Source organism: Glycine max, chromosome 18, assembly GCF_000004515.6.
Source record: "Glycine max cultivar Williams 82 chromosome 18, Glycine_max_v4.0, whole genome shotgun sequence".
Classification (NCBI taxonomy): domain Eukaryota; kingdom Viridiplantae; phylum Streptophyta; class Magnoliopsida; order Fabales; family Fabaceae; genus Glycine; species Glycine max.
In genome coordinates, this window is record NC_038254.2 from 57,480,703 (window position 1) to 57,508,014 (window position 27,312).

Below are 27,312 nucleotides of genomic sequence, written 5' to 3' on the forward strand. Positions count from 1 at the left end.
TTATTAAATTTAGTATTATGTTGGTGCTTATCATTCAATTTATGTTCCTACAAAAATTACATATACACAAATATATATCTATATATAAGATAATCATGAGTTGATAACAAATTTGACCCTCTCCATCTCATTCTTGTAAAAGAAGAAACTGACTCATGTTCAAATTTAATAGTGGTAAATTTATATTTTCAAATCCATACTCATTGGATTTATTGGATTTAGGTAAACTGGCCGGGGAATTCATCACTTTTTAATAATTTTAATTTATTTATATTTTCAAAATATTATTTTATATTTATAATTTAATTTTATTTAATTTCACATTTATATTTGGTCCCATAAAGAAAGTATACTTCTTGTTGGTTATTATTCACAAAATATCATTTTATATTAAAGTTTACATATATTTTTATTTTTTAATAATCTACTAATTATTAGTTTTATTTTTATTATAGTTTTTTTTCTTATCTTATTAAAACAAATACTTTTTATTATTATATTATTAACACGGAGTATTCACTAATTTTGTGGATAATAATCTTTTGTCAAAAAATCTTACTAGTCCCCTTTGATAGATCTCTTCTCTTAATTATATATTTTTTTACATCTACGAAGTTTAAAATTAAAACCTTGCTTAAAAAATTTTAGCTCAATATCACTCTGACTAATTTAAACAAACACTTTAAGTAAATTATCATGAATAGTTACATGTTGATATTTTATAGTGAGTTAAAATTTTAATTTGAACTTATAAATGTAATATACCATTAAAAATGAACAATCAAAAGAATAATATTGTTATCAAATATTATATTTTAATTTAAATAAAAAAGAGATATCAAATATAATACTAATTTCAATACGTTCCTAAAAATAATATAGATTGAGATTTAGGGATAACCAAAGTAAGTTTTGTCTATTTTGACAAAGTTTTCTTGATAAGTAGTATCAGAAAATCGAATACCTATTACCAATATGCTTAAAAAATTCAATAATCTAACAGTGTATTGGAACTTGTTGGTGTACGGTCCCACCTTTAGACGAAATTCTAAGTCGCAGTTTGGCTCGATCGGGTTTCCTAGAAACTTTGGTGTTGAAATTTGTATGCAAAACGCAAATTGATTGGAGAGTTCCCAATATAATAGTCCACGCTCTGGTTTACTGATTCAATCATCTTCTTCATTTTGATATAAGTACTTCTCCTCCTACATCTTTTTTGGTTGTCGTGTCGCTTTGGTTTCTTAGAAACATCAAAGTGTTGAAAGTGGAACGCCGATTGATTGGAGTTCCCGTTATAATCATCTTCATTTTGGTCACCCTGCACCTCAACCCCAGTACTTCTCCTCCTACTGCAACAATGAAACAACTGCTTCTTGAGCCTTGTTTCATCTTCATTTTGTTGGTAATCTCAGTTACCAACACTCCAACTTGTCTTTGCGTGGATGATGCGAGCTACACCAACTGTAGTAACGCTTTTAGCTGCGGAAATAACAACTTCAACCTCAAATACCCATTCTGGGGAGAAAACAGAGATAACCATTGTGGTGGACCTAACTCGGAGTCGGAGAAACTCACATGTGAAGCTCAAGTCCCCAAGATAACCATCAATTTCATCAAATACCGTGTTCTTGGCTGGGAAAACACATCACAGATACTCAAAGTCGCAAGGGACAATTATTGGGACAATAATGTCTGTGTCAATGGTGACAGGAACAGCACATTTGATAACACTCCGTTTCAATATGATTATGATGGCCTTGTTAACGTTACGCTCTTTTATGATTGCCCTGCCAGTTCTTCACCTCCCACTATTTCATCGCTTCCAGCATCGTCTGTGCTTACTTTTCCCTGTGGTGGTGCTGTCTACTACACTGTCCAACCTTTACCTTCTTCGTACGAGTCGCCCTGCAATATTGTTGTGATTCCAATCTTTAACGATTCACTTTACACTCCGGATAGAATCATTGAAGCTTTACAGGGAGGTTTTCAGATTGAATGGACGGGAAATTATGACAAGTGCGAGAAATGCACTGGTTCTGGTGGAGAGTGTGGATCCGTTGATGGAAATTTCCAATGTTTCTGCAAGGATGGACCTCATTCTGCTTCATGCAAAGGTATATATGCTTGCTAGCTTCTTGGTTTCTCAGACTCTTGTGTCTCTTTTTCAATTCTAGTTTAGTTAGTAAACATCTTCAAGTTTGTTTCTGTTAAGAGTTTGATTTTTCTAGGAATCTATTACTACATTGGTTTGCTGCAACCCAACCTAGATATATGAACATATTTAGATCGAGTAGTGTATCTGATAGAGTCGCGAAAGCCTTCTAAAAACATAACCCCAGCATCATAGGAAATATATCCCAATCTCATTTTAATTTGTTTCCCTTCTCAGTGACTTCTTGAAGCATTACTACAAAACCTTTTTGACCGTTGACCTTTTTTAAGGAAAACATTGCAGATAAAGTCGTAGATACCAGGTGGGAGTAAGTACCGTTCAATATTCATCTCCATATTTAAAGGAAAATAATGGATAAACGCCCTTATCTTATTTGGTTATCTCCCTTCATTTTACCTCACAAAATCATGATGACAACATGTAAAATTAAAAGTCACTATTTGTTGCTTTGCTTTTATTATGAAAAATTAATTGATTATTTCTCATCATGAATTTAATTTTTTTATATAACAAGGTGAGTTAGAAATCACATCATGAATCTATAGGTTTTGAGCTGTTTATCTCTCCACAACGACCAAATGTTCACCTAATTAATGTGAACATGTCAATTAATTTGCCTTAATTATTCGTCTGTTGAACTGACAAAATAAAACCACTTGTTTCACTGATGGAGTTCCTGTAATTCCCCACCCTACTATGGCTGTGTATGATGTTGGTCAAAGTATACGTTGGTCTTATTCCTTGTGCCTTAGCCCTTGGTAGCTCTTAATTAAGTCCTAAACTAAACCCACTTTAGGGTGTAATAAAGTCTACTTGGAAATTTTGTTAGAGAAAATGAAATGAAATGAAACAAAATAGGGAGGGAAGCGATGGAATGGGGAATAGCCATTCACGACATTGGGAAATTGTGATTGGTGAAGCCATTCAGCAATTCTAACGTAGAGCCTCAATTAATTTCTCTCAAATATGAAAATGATTCATCTGCCGCTAGAATTCCGGCGTTGATTATTATTCTATTTTTAATTGTAATAATATATATTTTGTCAAATTTGAAAGGCCCGTTAACTTATGATAACTTTGACAATTCGTATAATTTGTGAAGGGAAGTCATCTTGACTAATTATGTTGCTTGGAAGTCTCAAATTGTATGAACGAAAGAAAGAAAAAAAAAACTACATAGACTTAGTCTTTTTTCTTTTTTAAATAATAAATTCAACTAAAATTCCTTTTCCATCTAGCATCATTCCTTTAATTAATAGCTACAACGCTTTAGTAAAAGGCTATGCTGACCATGTATTGTTATTTATTTTTTGAACAATTTTTTGTATTAATTATTGTATTAATATGTGGGAGGCTGGATCATGTTTCCCATCATGGAAATAACTTTTGTGTTGTTGGATCATATTTTAAGGCAAATGTTAAGTGCATTGGTTAAAGAAATAAAATTGATTTGTTTTTTTTTTTATCTAAAAATACTATTACTGTATATTTTTGTAATTTTAATATATTTTTAGTATGATTTCTATAATTTTTTATTATTAATTTCTTAATATCCTAAAAACATTGGCCAGTAGAATTTTTAGTATGATTTTTAATCTTATTCAAATTATCTTGACTAATATATATATATATATATATTGGATTTAGTCTTATGTTGTTGTTTATTGTTCAATTTATGTTTTCACAAAAATTATATATACATAACTATCTATCTATATATAAGATAATCATGTAACCCAATGAGTTGATAGTAAATTTGACTCTCTTCATCTCCATTCTTGCAGAAGAAGAGACCAGGCTCGTTCAAATTTAATAGCGGTAAATTTATATTTTCAAATTCATACTCATTAGATTTTATTGGATTTAGGTAAACGGGCAGGGGAATTCATCACTTTTTATAATTTTAATTTATTTATATTTTTAAAAATATTATTATATATTAGTAATTTGATATTATTTAATTTTATTTTTATATTTGATCCAATAAAGAAACTATAATTCTCTGGTTGATTATCATTTACAAAATATCATTTCATTGTAAAGCTTACATATATTTTTATTCTTTAATAATATACTAATTTTTAGTTTAAATTTTATTATAGTTTTTGTTTCTTATGATGTTAAAACAAATACTTTTTTATTATCATATTGTTAATTCGGAATATTTACTAATTTTGTCAATAACCATTTTTTCTTGAAATTTTAAGTAAATTATCATGAATAGTTTACATGTTGATATAAAATTTGAATGTGAACTTATAAATGTAACATATCATTAAAAATTAACAATCAAAAGAGTAATATTTTTATCAAATATTATATTTTAATTTAAATAAAAAAAAGAGACATGAAATATGATACTAATTTCAATATGTTCATAAAAATAATATAGATAGAGACTTAGGAATAACCAAAGTGAGTTTTGTTATTTTGATAAAGTTCTTTTCATACTTACTATCAGAAAATCGAATACCTATTGACAGTATGTCTAAAAAAGTTCAATCATGTATTAATTGTATTCGAACTGTACCGTCCCACTTTTAGACAAGGAACAAGCATGCCTAAGCAAGCATCATGTTGACCCAACCTTTTTTTTCCCGAAATTCTAAGTCGCAGTTTGGCTCGGGTTTCCTAGAAAATTTGGTGTTGAAATTTGTAAGCATTGAAAGTGAAACGCAAATTGATTGGAGAGTTCCCACTATAATAGTCCACGCTCTGGTTTACTGATTCAATCATCTTCTTCATTTTGATAAAAGTACTTCTCCTCCTACATCTTTTTTGGTCCTACTGCAACAATGAAACAACTGCTTCTTGAGCCTTGTTTCATCTTCATCTTGTTGGTAATCTCAATTACCAACACTCCAACTTGCCTTTGCGAAGATGATGCTCGCTACGCCAACTGTAGAAACGCAATTAGCTGCGGAAATAACAACTTCAACCTCAAATACCCATTCTGGGGAGAAGACAGAGGTAGCATTTGTGGTGGACCTAACTACGAGTCGGAGGAACTCACATGTGAAGGTCAAGTCCCCAAGATAACCATAAATTTCATCAGATACCGTGTTCTTGGCTGGGAAAACACATCACAGATTCTCAAAGTCGCAAGGGACGACTACTGGGACAATAATACTGTCTGTGTCAATGGTGACAGGAACATCACATTTGATAACACTCAGTTTCAATATGATTATGATGGCCTTGTTAACGTTACGCTCTTTTATGATTGCCCTGCCAGTTCTCCAACTCCCACTAATTCATTGCTTCCACCATCGTCTGTGTTTAGTTTTTCCTGTGGTGGTGCTTCAGTTGTCTACTACACAGTCCAACCTTTACCTTCCTCGTACGAGGCGCCCTGCAAGATTGTTGTGATTCCAATCTTTCAAACCAACAACGATTCACTTGACACTCCCGATAGAATCATTGAAGCTTTACAGGGCGGTTTTCAGATTGAATGGACGGGAAATTATGAGGAGTGCGAGAAATGCACTGGTTCTGGTGGAGAGTGTGGATTTGATGGAAATAATTTCCAATGTTTCTGCAAGGATGGACCTTATTCTGCTTCATGCAAAGGTATATATGCTTGCTAGCTTCTTGGTTTCTCAGACTCTTGTGTCTCTTTTTCATTTCTAGTTTAGTTAGCAAACATCTTCAAGTTTGTTTCTGTTAAGAGTTTGATTTTTCTAGGAATCTATTACTACATTGGTTTGCTGCAACCCAACCTAGATATATGAACATCTTTAGATCGAGTAGTGTATCTGATAGAGTCGCGAAAGCCTTCTAAAAACATAACCCCAGCATCATAGGAAATATATTCCAATCTCATTTTAATTTGTTTCCCTTCTCAGTGACTTCCTTGAAGCATTACTACATAATCTTTTTGACCGTTGACCTTTTTCAAGGAAAACATTGCAGATAAAGTCGTAGATACCAGGTTGGAGTAAGTTCCGTTCAATCTAGTGTTCACATATTCATCTCCATATTTAAAGGAAAATAATGGATAAACACCCTTATCTTATTTGATACTTAGAGTGGAAAAGAGATAAAAGAGAAAAGAATATATAAATATAATATTATTATGATAGAAAAGTACGGGTTGCCTTCTTTGACTGCCATTACAATTATCACTTATCTTCCTTCTCATGGGGTCCAGTAATTATTAGAAAACTTGTCTATAGCCTGCTTAAAATTCTTTAGCTGTAATTTTATTGTTCAAAGGGAGGAATTGTCCTGATTTTTAGCTGTAGTTGGTAATTACATTTATACCTTGTACCCCATGGCCAGGTCTAAACAGAAACCAATTTTCAGATTTTGGCACAGTTCTTTGTGAAATATATGTGCAAATAATTATTGCTTCCTGACTTTGAATCTGATCCTTGTTGCACTAATCTAATAGTCTTAACTTTTAATTTGAAAATTGGAGCTCACTATTATTGATGTTACACACTTTTACTTCTGCATCATTAATGGCTTGAAATGATTTAGCAGTATCGTAGACTCGTTATACACAAACTCTAATGATATGATAAGCAAAAAGTGAAAAGAGAGAGAGAGAGGTAAGTAGATTAAGCTAAGGGAATATTGATGAGTTTAATATAACCATTAATATACAAATAGAAAATATATCACTAAAAATTCAAAATCATCAGGCAAGTTACTATTATCAATAATTGTACCTCAAAATTTGGAATGGTTTCGTAAATTGATTTTGTTTAATTTTTTATCCCCATCGTTAGCTTAGTCAAAAAGTCCATTCGTTAATCCCTGCAAGTAACATGGACTAGAACTAATTTGATACCATTTAGAGGAAGCAATTCATTTCTCTTGCCATGACCATCATATTATGACTTGTCATGATTTATTGAGTATTACTACTTCCTGTGAACAATATATATATGTTGATTGTTTGCAGAAAAAAGTAAAGTCCAGTTGCCAACAATGATCTTTATTATTGTACCCACGATTATTTCAGTAGCACTATTCTTTTTTTGCTACTACATGGTAAAGAGAAAATCAAGCCTGGACCATTTCCGCTTTCCAAAATATTGGGTGTTCACACCAAAAAAGAGTATCAAGAGTGTTCTTAAAGAAAATTGTACGTATTAAAAATATCTTAAATCTATGCTTTTCAGGTTTTAAGAAGTTTGGTAGCTTACTTAGTTTTACAATTAATTCATATGTGTTTGATTCAGTTGGAAATGAAAGTGCCACATTAGAGCCCTTGCAATTCAATCTGTCTATACTTAAAGCCGCAACCAATAATTTTTCAGATGAGAATAGGATTGGCAAAGGTGGATTTGGAGAAGTTTATAAGGTAAGAAAATGTGGTATAATTATATTACTTGTGTTCTTTTTCTCACAAACAGTAATTTTATTTTCAGGGAATTCTTCATGATGGGCGACAAATTGCAATAAAAAAACTTTCAAAAAGTTCTATGCAAGGTTCCAATGAGTTCAAGAATGAAGTTTTAGTGATAGCCAAGCTTCAACATAGAAATCTTGTGACACTTATTGGGTTTTGTCTTGAAGAACAAAATAAAATACTTATATACAAATATGTGCCAAACAAGAGTCTTGACTATTTTTTATTTGGTATGACATTTATCACCCTTAAACACCTTGATTACTTAATAATATTTATTGTTTATATTTGTGAATTGCATATATATGTGTTTCTATAAATTTGATTTAACTTAAACTTATAGATTACATAATATGTTTTTGACTCTTATATTTTTCACTTTAACATGTAGATTCTCAACGGCCAAAGTTAAGCTGGTTTCAACGTTATAATATTATAGGAGGAATTGCTCAAGGAATTCTTTATTTGCATGAATTTTCTACACTTAAAGTTATACATCGTGATCTTAAACCTAGTAATGTTTTATTAGATGAAAATATGGTTCCAAAAATATCAGACTTTGGTCTAGCTAGAATTATTGAAATAAATCAAGATCAAGGAGGTACAAATAGAATCGTTGGAACATTGTAAGTTTGGAGATTTTTTCCTTATTATTTCAATTCTTCTTCACAAGGTATGTTTTGACTAAATTTATTTTATTTTATTTTATAGTGGATATATGCCTCCGGAATATGCAATGTTTGGACAATTTTCAGATAAATTAGATGTTTTTAGTTTTGGAGTCATGATTCTAGAGATTATTACTGGAAAAAAGAATTTGAGTTCTTACGAACCACATCGTGTTGCTGATGGCCTTTTGAGTTATGTGAGTATAGTAATCCAACAATTTGTTCCTTTGCATGATTGATTCTATATATGTACATTTTCATGGTTCACTAATTTTTATATTAGGATTTGAATTATTTTGGATTTATAATTTGACAATTTGTTATAGGTTTGGAGACAATGGAGGGAAGAAACGTTGTTAGGCGTATTAGACTCAAGTATTAAAGACAATTATTCGGAGATCGAAGTTATTAGGTGCATTCACATTGGTTTATTATGTGTTCAACAAAATCCAGATGTTAGACCTACAATGGCAACAATTGTTTCGTATCTTAGTAGTTATTTAATTGATTTGCCGACTCCTCAAGAACCTGCATTTTTCTTGCATGAAAGAATTCATCCAATATCATTGGCACAAGAATCAGGTTGCAATCAATCTGCCAATAGGTCTATCCCATTCTCTGTTAATAAAATGTCTATAAGTGATTTTATTCCTCGATAGTAAATTACTTTTCTTTTAAAGAACCAGTGATTCATACTAGTCTTAGTTCATTTACTTGGAAGAATAATTCATGTAAGAAAAATGATAATTGTAATTTAATTCATGGAAGAGCTCAATTTATAATGTTTACTGTCACACTATGTGATGTAATAAAATTTCAATATCCTTCTTATTTATTTAGATTAATATCTAATTTAGTTTTTGAATTTGTAACGTGGGGATCTCTGATTTTTGTCTCTGTGTGTTGCGTGTGTTTGTGTGTATATAATACAAAACTTATACTATTCAATTGCAGCCATTGCTAATGGAGCTTCCGGAACTAATATTATGGAAAACGATTTTGATTAAAATTTTAAAAACATTCAACTAATCCTCAATTAAAATTCAAAACTATATCCAAGCAACAACAATGGCGGCAAGTTCTTCCCATCCTTTTCCGACTTCCACACTCGTTGCCTCCAACGTCACTTGACTATCTATGCTTTTGTGTAGAAAATGAGTGTGCATGTGAGTTTGAGTGCTGTGAAGGGAAAGCCATGGGGGAGAATGATGCTTTGCTCGGGTAGAGTTTTCAGAGGCTTTTCAAAAGGAAAAAGAAAGGAGGCGAGAGAGAAATGAGATTTTTGTTTTTTGTTTTAAATAAAAACAAATGATAATTATTCTTGTTATATCCCTAAAACAAAGTAATCAATAAAGAAGAAATAATTGATTATTTTGGTGGAAAGTACTAATATATTTCAACTGAAAGAAAAATAAAATAAGAGTATATTAACAAACCCGGCCACATTGGAAAATTTCTTATTTGGTTTTTACAACTCTTAAGAGGCTTCACAAGGAGGAAAAGGAGTAAAACAAATTAGTGTAGAAACAAACAAAGTGATTCGTGGAATTTGACTTTGCATATTTTTATTACATATCATATAGTTCTACCAATTAAATTGTCTCAATAGTTATATATATATATAATCTATTCTAGTTACTTTTAATCACTTCTATTAAAAATTTATACAAAAGAGAAAATCTGGATATCATCTTAAAAATATTATTGTGTGCCTTTCGATCATGACACTTTGTTTTTCTTTTAAGTTATATTTTGCTCTTCAAAATCCAAAGTTCAAATGCTGAAAGTGTTTTATTAAACGAGAGTGGCGTAAGGTAAAGCAACCATGTTGTTTTGTTCGACTGAGCAGTTGCAAGTCCAACATCCATAGTCGTGGCATGTTGGAAAAGGAATAAATAAATAAATTTGGACTTGGATAGCTGTCGATCTCATCCTGAATTTAAGAGGGTTAAAAATTGCTTTGACTGAGTTTATATTTGGGTTTTCCATAATTTGCGAAAATTGGAGCAGGTTTTGAGATGCCACTATCCATTGCTAGTGTCCTACCCATTGAATCTGTCCACCTGATCTAAAATATTTATGATCTAAGTTTAGAGCTTGCAGCAAATAGAAGGTAAATTAAAGAAAAAACGAATAATAAAGGAAAAAGTATTAAAAAAAAAATGATCAAGTTAGGTGTTTGAGTGTTAAGTTCGATCCGGTCATATCCGATCATAGAAAAAAAAGAAGCCAAACCAACTTAATTAGTTTGATTTGAGTGGTTGAGTTGGTCGTAACGGAATTATTAAACACCCCTAAGTAGCAATATGTTCTTAACGTAATATGTTTTCACTAATTAACTTGCCAACCCACTCACCCAAAAAAACTTGCCGACCCATGCACACCACACCAATTACCAATGTTTAAATGGACCTACAAATTAGTTTATCGGTAGAACATGCAGACTCTTTGAGCAAGCCAAGGTCGATTATTTTTCTTTTGCCAGCGGGACTAATTAGGAGACAAATTAAGAACAAATAGCAAAGGATTTATATATTTGGTGGACCGGGACAAAGGTGGTTAATTTCTAGCTAGTGAAACTTAATTTAGTATCAGTAAAAGGGCAGCTTTCTTTATATAAATAAGGTCATCCCCATACTAAATATACAAAATGAATTGAGGGAAACTACTCCAAGTTATTTTAATTTTTATACTTTCCATAAGTCAACCTAACCATCCAAATTTTTCCACAAGTCACAGTTACTGACTCTGTCTCTGAAGGCAAATTCTATATCTTAAAAATATTGTCTTCTTTTGATTCACGTTCTCTCTATCAAACATTTTCTTTGTGCTCTCGACCCCAATGGCTTCCCTGCTTATTCACCTCCCTCCTATCCCTATTCTTCAACACTTTATCCTCCTCCTCATACTGATTCAGACACCTCCATATTTAAGCTCCTACAATGATGATAGGGGTTGTACTAATCAGCTGATAAGTTGTGGGAATATAAAAAACATTGGTTTTCCATTCTGGGGAGAAAAACGACCAAGAGATTGTGGCCACCCTCGGATGCAACTCAGCTGCGAACAGGAGATCACCTACATAAACATTAATGATTTCAGGTACAAGGTTTTGGAGGTAAACCCAGATAACCATACTTTGAGAATCACTAGAGAGGACTACTTGGAAGGCATATGCCAACCAAAGTTTGTCACCACCAGCCTTGACACTGAGCTCTATGTCCATGACTCAGCCTATAAGAATCTTACCCTTTTCTATTGTGCTAATGATTTGCCTTCCACCACTGGATTTCTGCCTAGTTGTGTCCCAAATGGCAATTATGTTTATCCTCGATTTGAGCCTCTGCCTCCTCCTAATTATTATGCCTCTTGCAAAACAGTGGTTGTTCCAGTTCCTCCGTCCTTAGTTGATACTAGTGATGCTGACAAAATACACAATGCAATCATAGACGGATTTGTGGTGAGATGGATAGTGGGCATTGGAGAATGTGAGAAGTGTATGATATCAGCAGGTAGAGTATGCGGCGGTATTGAATGGTATCCAAATCAAACATGTTACTGCAGAGATGGACCTTGTTCTAATTTCTTACCAGATGACAAAGCACCGCAGTCCCCACCTACAGGTACTTCTAAGTTCATTGATTATTACTTTTTCTGTTTTCTGTTGATAGCTGACGGGGACTAATAGTGTGTTTGGATAACACAACAATTAATTTTACCCTGTTGAGATATCCCTTCTGATTTTGATTATCTCCTTTCATTTTACCTCACAAAATCATGATGACAACATGTAAAATTAAAAGTCACTAATTGTTGCTTTGTTTTTATTATGAAACTCACAAAATCATGATGACAACATGTAAAATTAAAAGTCACTATTTGTTGCTTTGTTTTTATTATGAAAAATTAATTGATTATTTCTCATCATGAATCTAGTTTTTTTTTTTTTTTATAAATCAAGGTGAGTTAGAAATCACATCATGAATCTATAAGTTTTGAGCTGTTTATCGCTCCACAACGACCAAATGTTCATCTAATTAATGTGAACATGTCACTTAATTTGCCTTATTCGTCTGTTGAACTGACAAAATAAAACCACTTGTTTGGCTGATTGAGTTCCTGTAATTCCCCACCCTACTATGGTTGTGTATGATGTTGGTCAAAGTATACGTTGGTCTTAGCCCTTGGTAGCTCTTAAGTCCTAAACTAAACCCACTTTAGGGTGTAATAAAGTCTACTTGCAATTGGAAATTTTGTTAGAGAAAATGAAATGAAATGAAACAAAATAGGGAGGGAAGAGATGGAATGGGGAATAGCCATTCATGACATTGGGAAATTGTGATTGGTGAAGCCATTCAGCAATTCTAACGTAGAGCCTCAATTAATTTCTCTCAAATATGAAAATGATTCATGTGCCGCTAGAATTCCGGCGTTGATTATTATTCTATTTCTAATAGTAATAATATATATTTTGTCAAATTTGAAAGGGCCGTTAACTTATGATGATAACTTTGATAATTCGTATAATTTGTGAAGGGAAGTCATCTTGACTAATTATGTTGCTTGGAAGTCTCAAATTGTATGAACGAAAGAAAGAAAAAAAACTACCTAGGCTTAGTCTTTTTTCTTTTTTAAATAATAAATTCAACTAAAATTCCTTTTCTTGCTAGCATCATTCCTTTAATTAATAGCTTCAACGCTTTAGTAAAAGGCTATGCTGACCATGTATTGTGATTTATTTTTTAAACAATTTTTTGTATTAGTTATTGTATTAATATGTGGGAGACTGGATCATGTCTCCCATCGTGGAAATAACTATTGTGTTGTTGGATCATATTTTAAGGCAAATTCTACCGTAAGGCCGTGATTATGTGGTTCACGTACAAGCAAACCACCTTAAAATAGTTTTTGTTTTAATAATTATTAATCAATAATAATCTTAAATAATTAAACAGAAGATAAATAATATTAAAACATTTTAAAGAATATCAATTATCCCTTCCCTTCCCAAACCCTTATCTTCCTTGACCGTATCCGCTACAGCAAAAACAACACCAACATCAAGGACAACTGCAAAACAACAAAATCAACTACCAAGCGTGAGAACGAGAACGTCAAGGAGGCCATGCAAAAGTCGTGAAACTTAAGCATGGAAAAATTGCGAGTTCCACAATTGTGCCTTTTTCTTACAATTTTTTGTTGTTGTAAAAATTGGATTTATTAACAAAAAAAAAATGGCTTTTGATGTTTAATTTTCTGGGAAGTTTTTTTTTTTTTTACTTTTGTTTATGGAGTTGGCTTTGGGATTTTTATTCAATTTGAGTATCGAAATTCTAATCAGAAAAGGCAAGCTCTTGTAGTTGGCAGCACTTTTGGTTAGAAAGAGACTCCCAACTCCTTCTTCATGCTTTTAACAATCCTAAGTTGGTGCATTATATTGGTCTATTTACACTCAGCAGAATGAAATGTTTAGAGCTTACAACATTTTAGTTTTCGTATTTCTCATGAAACTAATGTTTGTGCCGACAATCTTGCTTCTAATTAATGAAGCTAATTCTTTTGTTATACTTAGTGGGATTCTCCATCTCCTTTTAATTTAGAAGGAAGTTCTTAGGTATAGACAGGAACTTCCTTTTTATAGATTTTCCTAGCACAGCTCCATTGGGTACGGTTTGGTCCTCCTAAATTATTTTGTAATTCTCTGTTTCTTAATATATTTGGAGTTGTTAAGGTTGGGGTACGTGCTAACATAATTGGGATGTCAATATTCTCATCTCCTTAGCCTCTCTCCAGTCTCTTTTATATAAAAAAAATATCGAAATTCTAATTGATACAAATCATCAATGGAATCGACACTCGAGAAAACATGTTTTGTTGTAGCTGTTAATTTGGAGAAAATGGATTGAAGAAGGGAAGGAGTGGTAGTAGTTTCAATTCGCAGACGGTGTTGCAGCGAGGAAACATCTTGGCTCTAGTCTAAGAGAGGTGCGGAGAAAGAAGTGTGTACCGATTAGTGGATGGATTAATAGATTGATTATATTTAATTAATCTATAAAAAATTATTACAAATTATGTAATACTTTAAACCTCAAATCAATTAATACATTAAACTTGATAGTTAAATATTTTATAATATATCTAATGGTGATAATTGTTGGTTTATGGGTGAACCATTTGCATTGATTCCTCACAGTTGAAAGCCACCTATCACTATTTTCATAATGAGTCATTATCTAGACTAGATAGAATTGGACCTTTATAGTATGAATGAATAAAAACATTCTGTGAATACATTTTTCAGAAACTAGGCAGCGTCTTGAGTCTAGGTTTTAACTAGCCAAATTGCCTATAAAGTAATAAAACCCAGTTAAATTGAAACAAATATATTTTTAGCTAAAGAATTTATTTTTGTCAAAGAAAGTGTAGTCATTAAGCTTTATGATAGAAAACAAATAAATTTAATAATGATCCTCACAATTCTTATAAATCTTACTAGAATCATGTTATTTTATGTTTTTTATAGATTTTCAAACTACACATTTATGATAGGAAACAAAAAGAAATTCAAGTTTTTCTACTTTTTAACCATAAAAATATTTAGGAATTAACTTTCTGGTTTCATCCACAGACCTGTCTTGCTACTTCAACTTGTCTTTTATGTAGTTAATTTGGAATATGACAAAGTTATAGTTGTTACAAGTAACATAAAAGATAAAGTAATTCCTATTAATCCCAATACATGAATAAGCTTTCCTCATAACTTAGAATATAGCTAATTCTCGTCAGCTATAAAGCATATAAAGATTTGTTTGTAATAAAGCATAGTATAAAGACTTGTGATTAAAGTTAGAAAAATAATGAAGTTGACACGTAGAACGCGGCTTCAATTTCTCAAGTGCGGTCAAAAAGTGGGCACTCTTCTGGAAGCAGACTTTGGGGAGTTTGAAATGAGACAAAAACACAGAATCTAGAAGAATAGAATGCAGCGTGTAATACAATATTATTATAAGCATACAACTTCTTCTGAGCTGAGCTCATGTAACGTAATAAATTATAGGTTGCCGTGTCGCTTTGGTTTCTTAGAAACATCAAAGTGTTGAAAGTGGAACGCCAATTGATTGGAGTTCCCGTTATAATCATCTATGCGTTAATTTACTCTTATAATCTTCATTTTGGTCACCCTGCACCTCAACCCCAGTACTTCTCCTCCTACTGCAACAATGAAACAACTGCTTCTTGAGCCTTGTTTCATCTTCATTTTGTTGGTAATCTCAGTTACCAACACTCCAACTTGTCTTTGCGTGGATGATGCGAGCTACACCAACTGTAGTAACGCTTTTAGCTGCGGAAATAACAACTTCAACCTCAAATACCCATTCTGGGGAGAAAACAGAGGTAACTATTGTGGTGGTGGACCTAACTTGGAGTCGGAAAAACTCACATGTGAAGCTCAAGTCCCCAAGATAACCATCAATCTCATCAAATACCGTGTTCTTGGCTGGGAAAACACATCACAGATACTCAAAGTCGCAAGGGACGATTACTGGGACAATAATAATATCTGTGTCAATGGTGACAGGAACAGCACATTTGATAACTCTCCGTTTCAATATGATTATGATGGCCTTGTTAACGTTACGCTCTTTTATGATTGCCCTGCCAGTTTTTCACCTTCCACTATTCCATCGCTTCCACCATCGACTGTGTTTAGTTTTCCCTGTGGTGGTGGTTCATTTGTCTACTACACTGCCCAAGCTTTACCTTCTTCGTACGAGGCGCCCTGCAAGATTGTTGTGATTCCAATCTTTCAGACCAACAACGATTCACTTGAAAATTCCGAGCGAATCATTGAAGCTTTACAGGGCGGTTTTGAGATAGAATGGACGGGAAATTATGAGAAGTGCGAGAAATGCACTGGTTCTGGTGGAGAGTGTGGATCCGTTGATGGAAATTTCCAATGTTTCTGCAAGGATGGACCTCATTCTGCTTCATGCAAAGGTATATATGCTTGCTAGCTTTTTCATTTCTCAAACGTCTCTTTTCATTTCTAGTTTAGTTAGCAAACTTGGCTTCTTTTTTGTTGAAGAAGCCGTATTAGTATATTATAACAACAAAAAACGAGCGTTTTGCTAATTAACAAAGGCATGAGTAAAAGGTGGAATATCCGGGTTTTTTTTTTTATCTACAAAGACAGAAAGACAAAAGGTTTATAATAATTCACATTGTTCAACCAACTTAATTAGACCCCTTTAAAATATCTCATATCTTTAAACTTCCTTTATGAATCACTTTAATCTTTGTAAGGGAATGACGGAGAGTGTGGCTTCAGTGGAGAATAATTCCCTAAAAAGTTAGATGGAGTTATGAGAGAATCTTTATGAAAATAAAGTTGCACACACTTATCATCAATTATATTTTTTTTATATAACAATAAGCGTTTGATCCAATAAATGGTATCAAAGCAAGGTCAGGAGTAAAAATCTTCTGGGTAACACTGAGAGATGGGGTACATCCTGACCATCAGTTATAGTTTTTAGTCTAGTGGTAAAGGGCATCATCTAACATGGAACAAAATTGGGGTGTTAGATATTTTAGTGCAGATTATTTGGCTTGTCGATCGCGCGGTTTGATTACTGTTACATTGATTCTTCCCCAAAACACCTTAGCACTTGAAGAAGACCGGGTCAGCAATTGCTTGCTTGTAACAAAACAAAGGTCATGATAGTGTTTTGACTTTTGGGATACATACAAAATATGAAACTCCTGACAAGTTCTCCCGTTGACGATTTCACAAGTTTTTCACCAAGCCATCGTATCATCCTCATCTTTTCACACATATGCAGCAGGTCCAAACATCATTAATTATTTAGATTACGTGGCTTGATTTTTTGACACCATTAGTAACATAGAAACTTCTAATGCTAAATTAAAGTCCTGGGAACTGGGTCTCATAAATGGAGTATTTTTTTTAATCTTATTCTTGGTTAAAACGTTTCACACCTTTTTTGACTTTAATATATTCATGATTCACGAGTAAGCTTGAGTTGTTTAGAGTAGTTAGGCATGAAGTTTGATCATTATTCATTAGTTCCCTGTGCTGTTAGACACAGAGCACCAACCCATAATTTTTCTTTAATGTTTTCTCCGGGTTAGGTAATATACCAATTTGGCATTTTCTAACTGAAAATAAGAATATTTGTTGCCCTGGTCAAAGATTAATAGGTGACCTAAATTTATATCTGCATCAAATCAATAGTACTGATGCACTTCAAAACTCACGTTAACCTCAATTGTAATCTGAATCTCCCTCTTCCATTTATCTATTACGGTGTCAAATCCTCTGTCTCTCTTCTCTACCAAGCTATTCTTCTGAGAATGCAACTTCTTCTTCAAGGCATCTTTTTCTCATTCTTGGTTATGACCATCATCCTAAACCAAATTCTAACATCTTGTGCTGCTGATGATGTGCATTATCTGAAATGCGGTTCGCCATTTCATTGTGCAAATCTCAAAAACCTGAGTTATCCTTTCTGGGGATTCAGTAGACCCCTGTACTGTGGTCACCCTGCGTTTAAGCTACAATGCACAGGTGAAGTAGCAACGGTTACCATTATGTCAGAGAATTATAGAGTTCTTGAAGTCAATGACTCTGATCATAGAATCAAACTTGTAAGAACTGACTACTGGAACAACACCTGTCCCACTAGCCTCAGGAACTTCACTATAGGTTGCACTTTCTTCGATTATGGTTCAGATTCTCGGAACCTTACTCTCTATTATGATTGTTCTTCCCCTTCATTTCTTCAACCAGATAGTTTTCCCCCTAAGTTTAACTGCAGTGTAAATGGAACTCAAATGAATAACTATTTTGTGGACGAGAGCATGCTTGCAAATGCTGAGACTTCTGTCTCAATAAGTGAAATACTGGGAGCATGCAAATCTAGAGTCGTTGTTCCAATTTTGGAGTCAGAAGCTGAAGTGCTAGAAACAAATTCAACAGTCGAAAATCTTAAGGCCGCTCTTGAGAATGGTTTTGGCGTGGAGTGGGAAGCAAACAATAGTTTGTGTGATGAATGCCAAAACTCTGGTGGGCATTGTGGTTATGACCCAATCTCAAGTGAATTCGCTTGCCATTGCAGGGGTGGATCTTTTCCATCTACATGTAAATCAGGTGAGTAACTGTAACCTTTATAAATTATAAACATCTTAAGTTTTCTTGTCATTCACTGTGTGCCTTTAGACAAGTGTATCTGATAGAGTCACATAAGCCTTTTAAAAACTTCCAGCTGTCCAGCATCATAAGGAGATAATATCGCCTTACACAGTTACGCCCCTATCTGTATTTTCAGCTATTAAACATGGGGGAAACTGAGAAATAGCTCCCCTCTTGTGAATAGGATTGGTTACATGGATCACATAACGTCATTCGACATTCGACGTTGTTAAAAATCAAAGTTTTAGAAGTATTATTTAGCATGAGATCTCTCTTGATGAGTTTTTCAATATCTTTTTTGCTCTCCCTCTTCTCCTTTTCACTAGACTAAAAATCATGCAATCCACTTTTATAACTGGCGACTCTTGTTACCTTCTTTGTGCATGCTCAAACCATCTTTATGTAATCTAGGATCGGCGATAACAACAATAATGACAAAGTTTTGTTAGGAACATCTGGATATGAATGCTTCTTCTAACTGTAAAATATTATTCTTTTGATTTCCCCCTTCTTTTGTTTGCCTTGTCAATGACTTCTTACTGCATCACCTTTCTTGGAAGATATTGCAGATAGAACGGTAGATATTAGGTAGGAATAAGTAGCATTCAGAAGTGTTCACATATTCATCTCTCTTTAAAATATTTGTTGCATTCTTTGACTGCAATTAGACTTGTCTTCTTTATGGGGTCCAGTTACTCTTCTTATATCTTGTTTGTTCAATAATGTATATCTGTCTAGAAAACTGATCAATGGGCTGCTTAAAATTCTTGAGTTGTCATTTGAAGTTCAAATCTTGGGATAATTCTCCTGATTTGGAGTTGTAGTACCCAGGATTAAACAGATGGAAATATCTTGACTGGTGACAAATCCAGAGGAAATATCACCATTGAAATGGTCTTGGTTGGGAAACTCAACCATTAATCATTAAAGTAATTAACCACTCACTTTGATCCATTTCCTGCGAAATAAAAACATTACCATTGGTGGTATGTACTATATACTTTTAAAAATCTCATGCCCAAATTCTGCAACTACACTCACCTGCCATGGCATTTAAATATATGTTTTGTAACATCATGTTATTAGATGCCACGGCATGTGACTCTTTTAACTAATATATTCCACTGTAAGAACCATACAAGCGGTTCATCCATCTGAACCAACCAGCCAAAACGTCCAAATTAAACCGTATGTATATGTGTACCATGATTGAGACCTTTCAGTCATAGTTCTAGATTAATTTGACAGCTAGCCACCATTCAGCCAAACTATACGAGAGTATTTGTATTTTGATTTTTGACAATAAATCAACACCCCATCAATTTTATATACGCATCACTCACGATCATCCTCATTCCCCAACAAAATAATTTCCATTCCGGCAACCAATATATTGTTTTAAAAGTACTACAAAACAAGAAAAAGAAAAATAAAATACGCATTATTCGGCTGCTATTGCCAAAACTCACAGCTTATAATGTTCTTTTTCAGACCTTGTCAAAGTCCAAGTCAAATAAACTCAACTTCATGTATCTTTCTTTTTCCTTTTCTATTTTTCTCAGTTCGTTCAAACCATAGAGCCATAGTTCGCACTACAACAACCAACAACATTTTTATGGCCTAAACCTCCGACAAAATAAAAAACCAAACTATGTTGTCCCTCTCCACCATCACAGCCACCATTCTCATCTTCTATCTCCACCATACGACGTCGTTGCCACCCCATGCAACACTCTCTAGCTGCCACGTAACCTCCTTCAACTGCGGCAGCATCACCAATCTTTCCTACCCTTTCACCGGTGGCGACCGCCCCTCCTTCTGCGGGCCACCACAGTTCCTTTTGAACTGCCGAAACGGTGTCGTCGCCGAGTTGAACATCTCATCGGTGAGTTACCGAGTCATTGATATCGACTCGGAGGATCACACTCTCACTTTAGCAAGACTAGACCTTTGGAACGAGACATGCACCGATGTGTACGTTAACTCAACTTTTGATGGCCCCGTCTTCAGCTACGGTTCGGGGAACCAGAACCTCACTTTGTTTTATGAGTGCAAACCCACTTCACGGATCATCGAAACGCCAGAAAATTTGTTTAACTGTTGGAGTAATGGCGATAAGAATAACTCTTACTCTTTGGTTGGTCCTTTTCCTTTGGACCCTATTCTTGAAGTTGTTGAATGTGATGAACATGTTAAAGTGCCAATCCTTAAAGTGCAAGCTGATAGGCTCGTGGAAAACAGGTCTTTGCTTGGGGAGGTTTTGATGAAGGGGTTTAATGTGAACTATATGAATCCTTATGAGAGTGAGTGTTTTGAGTGCCTTGATTCTGGTGGCGTGTGTGGGTTTGATTCTGATAACGATGAACACATTTGTATTTGTGGGGATCATTTGTGTGCAACTCCAGGTATTCCAGCTTTTCTTTTCGTTAATTATTATATATTTAGTGTGTGTTTAGGTGGTCATTCTTAAAATTGATTTGGAAGTAATATGATTTATATTAGGATGTTTTTATTATAAAATTAAGTTAGGGATAAAATTTAGTACAAAATTTTGAATCTAAAGTTACTCAAAGTTTCTTCAATATAAAATTAATTCTAAAACATTTTCGGATGTGAAACTAAACATGTGAAAAAATGTCTAACATCAATTTTGGACTCAAAATCAACTCTTCAACTTAAAATCAAACACGCACTTAATTAAGTCCTATTTTTTAGAGTCTTTTTTTCAGTTAGTTTACACTTTTCTCTATCTCTCGTGATTCCCTTTTCATCACACATGCCATTTGGGCTTTGAGATAGAACTCGTTTACACAAGTATGAGTCAGGTGACCCCAAAAGAGTGTGAAACACTCATTTCTAACTAGGAAATCCAAATGTTAATTATCACTTAACTTGCAGTTATAGTTACAAGTTCAGTGCTCACCCAATTGGTTAAGGGAGAAAATGAGGCTTGATTTAGCTTCCTATTAATATCTGGCACTGAGACTTATTGACTACCTTTTTCTTTTCATCCCTCTTGTGTCCTTATCTGATTCCTTGTTTTGACATCTTTTTTGTTTGGAACATTGCAGGTAGCAGCAAAGTAGGTGTTGCAATAGGTAACTTTCTTTTCGTTAATTTTTTGGTACATACTTAAATTACTTCCATTTTGTTAATAGAATTTCACTAATGTGATGTCTGTTATTGATATTGTTGTCAGGCGCTAGTATAGGAGCAGTTGTAGCCCTTGTTGTCATTCTTGGATGTGTGTACTTTGTGATGCAAAGAAGGAGAAAAACTGCTTATAATAAACAAAGAAGCATGGAACTGTTCATTGCTCCTTCAAGCGGAGACACTTTTGCATCTACAACTAACACGTCTCAAAGTCTATCTTCTTACCAATCCTCCAACACTGATCCAATGCCGCCGAGGAGTTACTACTTTGGCGTCCAGGTCTTTACCTATGAGGAACTAGAGGAAGCTACCAAAAACTTTGACTCTTCAAGAGAACTTGGTGAGGGAGGTTTTGGCACTGTTTACAAAGGTAACAAGATATATAACTTCCTGTATACTAAATTACTAATGTCTGCCAAATTTCTCACAACTTCCCTTTGGCTAATTTGATCTGTTTTTATTGAACAATCTTCTGTTTGTTAATCAGGTCAACTCAAAGATGGACGTGTAGTTGCAGTGAAACGTCATTATGAAAGCAACTCTAGACGTATTGAGCAGTTCATGAATGAAGTTCAGATTCTAGCACGGTTAAGGCACAAGAGCCTGGTGACACTCTTTGGATGCACCTCTAGACATAGCAGAGAGCTTCTCCTTGTGTATGAATTCATACCCAATGGAACAGTGGCTGATCATCTTCAAGGAAGGAGCTCAAACTCAACTAATTTACTCCCTTGGCCTGTAAGATTGAACATTGCAGTTGAAACAGCTGAGGCTCTAGCCTACCTACATGCTAATGATGTCATACACCGCGATGTTAAAACCAACAACATTCTCCTGGATGATAACTTCCGTGTCAAGGTTGCTGATTTCGGTCTCTCAAGGGATTTCCCAAACCATGTCACTCATGTGTCAACAGCTCCACAGGGAACACCAGGTTATGTTGACCCTGAGTACTATCAGTGCTACCAACTCACTGATAAGAGTGATGTTTATAGCTTTGGAGTGGTCTTAGTTGAGCTGATATCATCATTGCAAGCTGTGGACATCAACAGGAACCGCAGTGATGTGAACTTGGCAAACATGGCTATCAATAAAATTCAGAACCAGGAACTGCATGAGTTGGTTGATCCTTATCTTGGATTTGAGAGGGATTATGCTATAAGGAGGATGACAACAGGGGTGGCAGAATTGGCCTTTAGGTGTTTGCAGCAGGAAAGAGAGATCAGACCCTCCATGAATGAGGTGGTGGAGATCTTGAGAGGAATCAAGAGTGACGATGGGCTTGGTGCAAGGGAAGAGACAGAAGTATTGGAAGTTAGGATAGATGAAGCTAGACTTCTGAAGAAGGTTTCCCCGGTTTCACCAGATTCAGTTGTTGATAAATGCTTTAGCGGCTCCTCTGTATCTAATTCCTCATAGCTTCTAAGATTTCCTTAATTTTCTTTTGGTGAAGATCTAGATATTAGATAGTGAAACTACTGTACTAGTGTCAATGAGCTAGTTTAGAAGTCTTAGCCCTTCACATTTATTTTCATTAAAACCTTATGTTTAAACTTTTATTTGCAGCTTGTATGTTATGATGATAATATAGTAGTAGTTATAAGAAGGAGAATTCACTGTTGGTTCAAAAATGCAATATGCATATGGGAGAGAAAAATAATACATATATTTGTTGTGTAAATACTCTCATGTTGTTAGTTGCTTTGATGTGTTTTTGAAAGGAGTTGGGTTATTCTTCTCATAGCGAATTTTATACAACAATACTTTTTTGCGTTTATTTCTGTATTGTATCATTTATTACATTACATCTCATATTACTCTCTCTTAATTTTACTATTTATTTTAGGAATATTTGTGTACAAATTACATTTCTCTTTTGAAAATATACATATTATCTGACTGTTTAATTAAACTTAATTTCTGTTATATATAAAGGATTGAAGGAAAATAGTTATAACTGCTGAATTTCCCTTATGTCATTATATTATATGGTTAGAGTCCATACAATGCAGTTTTTTGAATGTGATTGTGGACTTACCTGCAGGCTGCAGGTAGGGCGAGAGGAAGCAGCATCTGTGAGTATGGTCAGGTTGGATTTGGATTTACTCGCGTTATTCTTTCATGTTGTCTCATCTCACGTTACCATAGACAAAGACACAATAATTAGTTCAATAGACTCTATACACAAATAATAATAGCATGCATGCACATGTGTTACTGTAATTAGTTCTTGTATCTTTCTTACCTCGATGAGGGGCCTTTATGTTCCCTCCCACAACTCATGAGAAAAATAAGAATAACAACGGATATTAAACAAATAATAGTAAGTTCTACTGTAATTATTTGAGAAATATTTGTGATATATTCTTTTTAATATATATTTTTTGGTTTTCAGTAAAGTTCAGTTATTACACGATTAATAGTTTTCACATGAACTTCGCTTAGTAAAAAAAATTGTTAAAAAAGTTTGTCAAAAAATGTGTAGTTAATATTTTTTTTTCTTCTCTATATTTTTTCCTCATAAAATGAGATAAAACATAATAAAATAATACAATAAGACGGAATATTGTTATTTTAATGTAACATAAATTTTTATTGGTTGCATCTATAATAAAATAATATAATATGTTTATATCAGAATATTTTAATCCTCAATCCTCTTAATTTTCTCTTCACCATGTCTTCTAAATCTAGGTAATTAACCAAATGTCTAAAGTCTTTTTTCCAAATACCAATCCATGATGGCATCGTTAATACTTCTCTATGTCATCCATAGTTAAGTATTTGTAAAGAAAGGTTCGTTTAGTCTACATCCTACTAAAAGAGTATTTAGTTTCGAACATCAACCTGATAATTAACTATGATGAAATTAATATTATAAGTTTTTGCAGTGCTCAATGAATCATTGGACTGGACCACTCACTGGATAAATATATTCCACTTGGGTCCACAGTCTAGTGCTTTTGAAGGCTTACTTTACCGTGTTTTCCCGGGCAATTCCTTTGCTTCAGAGGGTAAATTAACCAGAAACAATATTAGATAACTGCACTACTTGACCTGTAGAATTTTCAACGTCATTCTGATAATATAAATTCTGGCGTAATATGTTACTACCATAACAAAATGCACAAAACAGGCAACTTTTTTTTTATATATTTGGTTTAGCCAATTTAAATAAATAATACTAATATTTTTACCAATCTTAATCTCCTAACTTAAGGTTCCTTGTTTTAAAGTTTGATATAATAAATTGTGAACCGTGGACTTAATTAAGATACATGTTTAAATCAATTTTATGTAATCATATATTTACATTAGACTATATATATGCTTATGATTAGAAAGTGAGGAAATAAATTTTCCAGCTAAACGCCAAAGAAATAGGAACTTATACTATCAACATGCATGCAGCTAGCGTTAAATTACCTTAGTTTTTTTAAGAAATATTGCCTAAAAATATGATATAAAGATACTACAAGACATACTATTGTCATAGTTTTAATTAAACTGTGTTTAGATAACCGGACCAAATCAGCCGTTGGAACCAGAAAACCAGTATACTAGTTAGGTGGTTGGTTCAAATAAAATACAAAGCCGGCCTGAAAAAAAGAACTAGTAAAAACCTATCCAAAATTAACAAAAGAAAACTGGTTTATAACATGTCAATGAAGATGCTTAATACAATAACATCCTTTTAACTTTTTTCTTAAAAAAATAAACTCAACCTAAAATATTTTTTACTTTAAATATAAATGTATTATTATTAACGAATATTGATGTGTATTGTTGAAACTTTAACTTAAGTATTATAATATATTTAATTTGTGTGTATAATATATCAATGCGTATAATAATGCATACGAAGAAAGGTATAGTTGCTCCCTAAGTAACCAATCCAATCGTCCATAGCTTGCTATCTTGAAAATTCGTAACCCGATGTCAAACTTGTACTTTAAATCTATTGGACTTTTGCTATTTTGAATGCATTAATTGATTCGTGCGTATATTTCTTCGGAGACTGCCTGCCAACGGAATTGAATCTTCTAGGCCATCCTCGTTAGTTGTATTCAATGCTATAGGTTAAGATCAGCTAATTTTTTAATATAAATTTGATTGTAATTTGTAATAAATATTTAAATTTTGTGTTTTTTTTTAATATTAGATTGAGTTTTTAATAAAATAATAATTTTATTTTTGGTTTTTGATATATTTATTAGTATTTGATAAATTAACTAATTCTTTTGTTTGTTTCTTAATAAATATTTTTTATTTGTTATTAGTTTTTTTTCAAAGGGATTAATAACAAATGAAAAAGTATTATATAATAAATACAAATTTTGAGTATTTGTTAAAGATCATAAATATATTTTTAACTTATTTTTTATCAGATTTTTAGTTATTCATTATAAATTTTAACTTGTTTTGAGATAATTATGTTATTAATATGAAATATTCATTAACTTTGTTAATAATAAATTTTTATTACATAATTTAATTTATTACTTTTAGTTGAGTCTTTCCTTTGACTAGGTGGTGGTAGTAGTAATGACACAACAATAATCATGATTGTGGTAACAAGGATTTGACTGATGTTCCTTCTTATGTTGTCCTTGTGTTATTCCTTTAAAATTATACAGTTTTAATGCTTTTAAAAATTAAATGTTATCATTAAATATTAATATATTTGTCATGTTATTTTCACGGAACAGAGACCATATGGAAAGAGACACTAGAGAAGTCAAATTTGTGATAATAACAACAATTATAGTAAAGATGACAAGACTTATGGTAATGACAAATATGTTGGTGGATGGATAAAAGTTTTAGCAATGGTGATGAGAATAATCATGATAATGGTAATGGGTTAATAACATTATTGAATTCTTGAATTAAAGTGACATAATAATTGAGATTTTAAGATATTATTTAGAGATTTTATTTAGAAATTTGATGACAAAGAGGGATTTAGATGAATTCTTAAGTATTTTAATGAAATTGATGACAACTGTTATGCATTGTTATTTTAATAAATAAAGCAGCATAAAGACAACACAAAAAAAAAGACAACAAAAAAGTTAAATCCATTATATTTATCATTATTATTATTATCATCATTATAAATGTCAGGTTCATTATTATTATTATTATTATCATCTTTGATATTGTTGTGTTAATGTAATCATCATTATTATTTATGTGATTGTAGCAATCATAACTTGTTTTTTCTTCTTTTTTCCTATTTATTTATTTCTTTTGATTATAAAAAAATAACATTTTTTTATATTTTTAATATAAATATTTATTCTTTTTGTTGCTATATTATAAGTGTAAAATATTTATAAATGACTAATTTTTATTATAAAAATCAAGTATTTCATTAAGAAGATATGAGCTCAATTTCACTTGATCATTTTTTTTAGATATTGTATTTTCTTTTTAAAAATTGCATACGTTATTACACTGAAAATAAATTTAAACATTTTAAACTAATCTAAAGAAAAATTAAGTATTTGAACACAAATATTTAACATTTATAGTTAAAGTTTAATAGTTTAAATACTACTTGAGTTTAATGTTTAATAAAAACAACTTTTTATTAAATTTTATTTATTTTTTAATTAAACTTGAGATTAATTGATTTTTAGTTTTCCGGATGAATGAAAGGTTAAGAAAAATAAACTAATGAAGAAAATTAAAATAAAAGTTGAAAAAGAGGAGAATTAAAAAGGAGGTAATAGGAAAATAG

At 32.7% G+C, this 27,312-nt stretch overlaps 2 protein-coding genes across 6 annotated transcripts; both read left to right on the forward strand.

The window, feature by feature from the left end:
- Nucleotides 1-1,060: 1,060 nt before the first annotated feature.
- On the forward strand, nt 1,061-9,020 carry LOC100810864 (cysteine-rich receptor-like protein kinase 19). Of its 2 annotated transcripts, none has more exons than XM_041012228.1 (7): nt 1,061-2,114; nt 7,083-7,265; nt 7,363-7,484; nt 7,552-7,762; nt 7,924-8,158; nt 8,244-8,397; nt 8,527-9,020. In XM_041012228.1, the coding sequence occupies exons 1-7, from the start codon at nt 1,358-1,360 to the stop codon at nt 8,857-8,859; spliced, it is 1,995 nt and encodes a 664-aa protein (XP_040868162.1). In that variant the 5' UTR covers nt 1,061-1,357; the 3' UTR covers nt 8,860-9,020. The 2 variants fall into 2 exon arrangements, with proteins under 2 accessions (XP_040868162.1, XP_006603048.1); XM_006602985.4 differs by lacking the exon at nt 1,061-2,114 and adding an exon at nt 4,948-5,743.
- Nucleotides 4,411-23,341, forward strand: LOC100811407 (LEAF RUST 10 DISEASE-RESISTANCE LOCUS RECEPTOR-LIKE PROTEIN KINASE-like 1.4). 4 transcript variants are annotated; one of them, XM_006602988.4, is made up of 5 exons: nt 4,411-4,954; nt 15,258-16,198; nt 21,485-21,511; nt 21,613-21,936; nt 22,054-23,341. In XM_006602988.4, exons 2-5 carry the CDS (start codon nt 15,421-15,423, stop codon nt 22,983-22,985), a joined length of 2,061 nt encoding a protein of 686 aa, XP_006603051.1. In that variant the 5' UTR covers nt 4,411-4,954; nt 15,258-15,420; the 3' UTR covers nt 22,986-23,341. The 4 variants fall into 4 exon arrangements, with proteins under 4 accessions (XP_006603051.1, XP_014626737.1, XP_006603050.1 ...); XM_014771251.3 differs by lacking the exons at nt 4,411-4,954; nt 15,258-16,198 and adding an exon at nt 11,005-11,823; XM_006602987.4 differs by lacking the exons at nt 4,411-4,954; nt 15,258-16,198 and adding an exon at nt 16,207-18,371.
- The last annotated feature ends 3,971 nt before the right edge of the window (nt 23,342-27,312 follow it).

What these genes read in the sequence shown, in the direction of transcription:
- LOC100810864 (XM_006602985.4), top strand. Translation starts at nt 4,969, where the DNA reads ATGAAACAACTGCTTCTTGAGCCTTGTTTCATCTTCATCTTGTTGGTA. An exon ending in TCTTGACTATTTTTTATTTG is followed by an intron (nt 7,763 to 7,923) that starts GTATGACATTTA and finishes TTTAACATGTAG; the next exon opens with ATTCTCAACGGCCAAAGTTA. An exon ending in CTGATGGCCTTTTGAGTTAT is followed by an intron (nt 8,398 to 8,526) that starts GTGAGTATAGTA and finishes AATTTGTTATAG; the next exon opens with GTTTGGAGACAATGGAGGGA.
- LOC100811407 (XM_006602987.4), top strand. Translation starts at nt 17,462, where the DNA reads ATGCACTTCAAAACTCACGTTAACCTCAATTGTAATCTGAATCTCCCT. An exon ending in TCCATCTACATGTAAATCAG is followed by an intron (nt 18,372 to 21,484) that starts GTGAGTAACTGT and finishes GGAACATTGCAG; the next exon opens with GTAGCAGCAAAGTAGGTGTT. An exon ending in CAAAGTAGGTGTTGCAATAG is followed by an intron (nt 21,512 to 21,612) that starts GTAACTTTCTTT and finishes TATTGTTGTCAG; the next exon opens with GCGCTAGTATAGGAGCAGTT.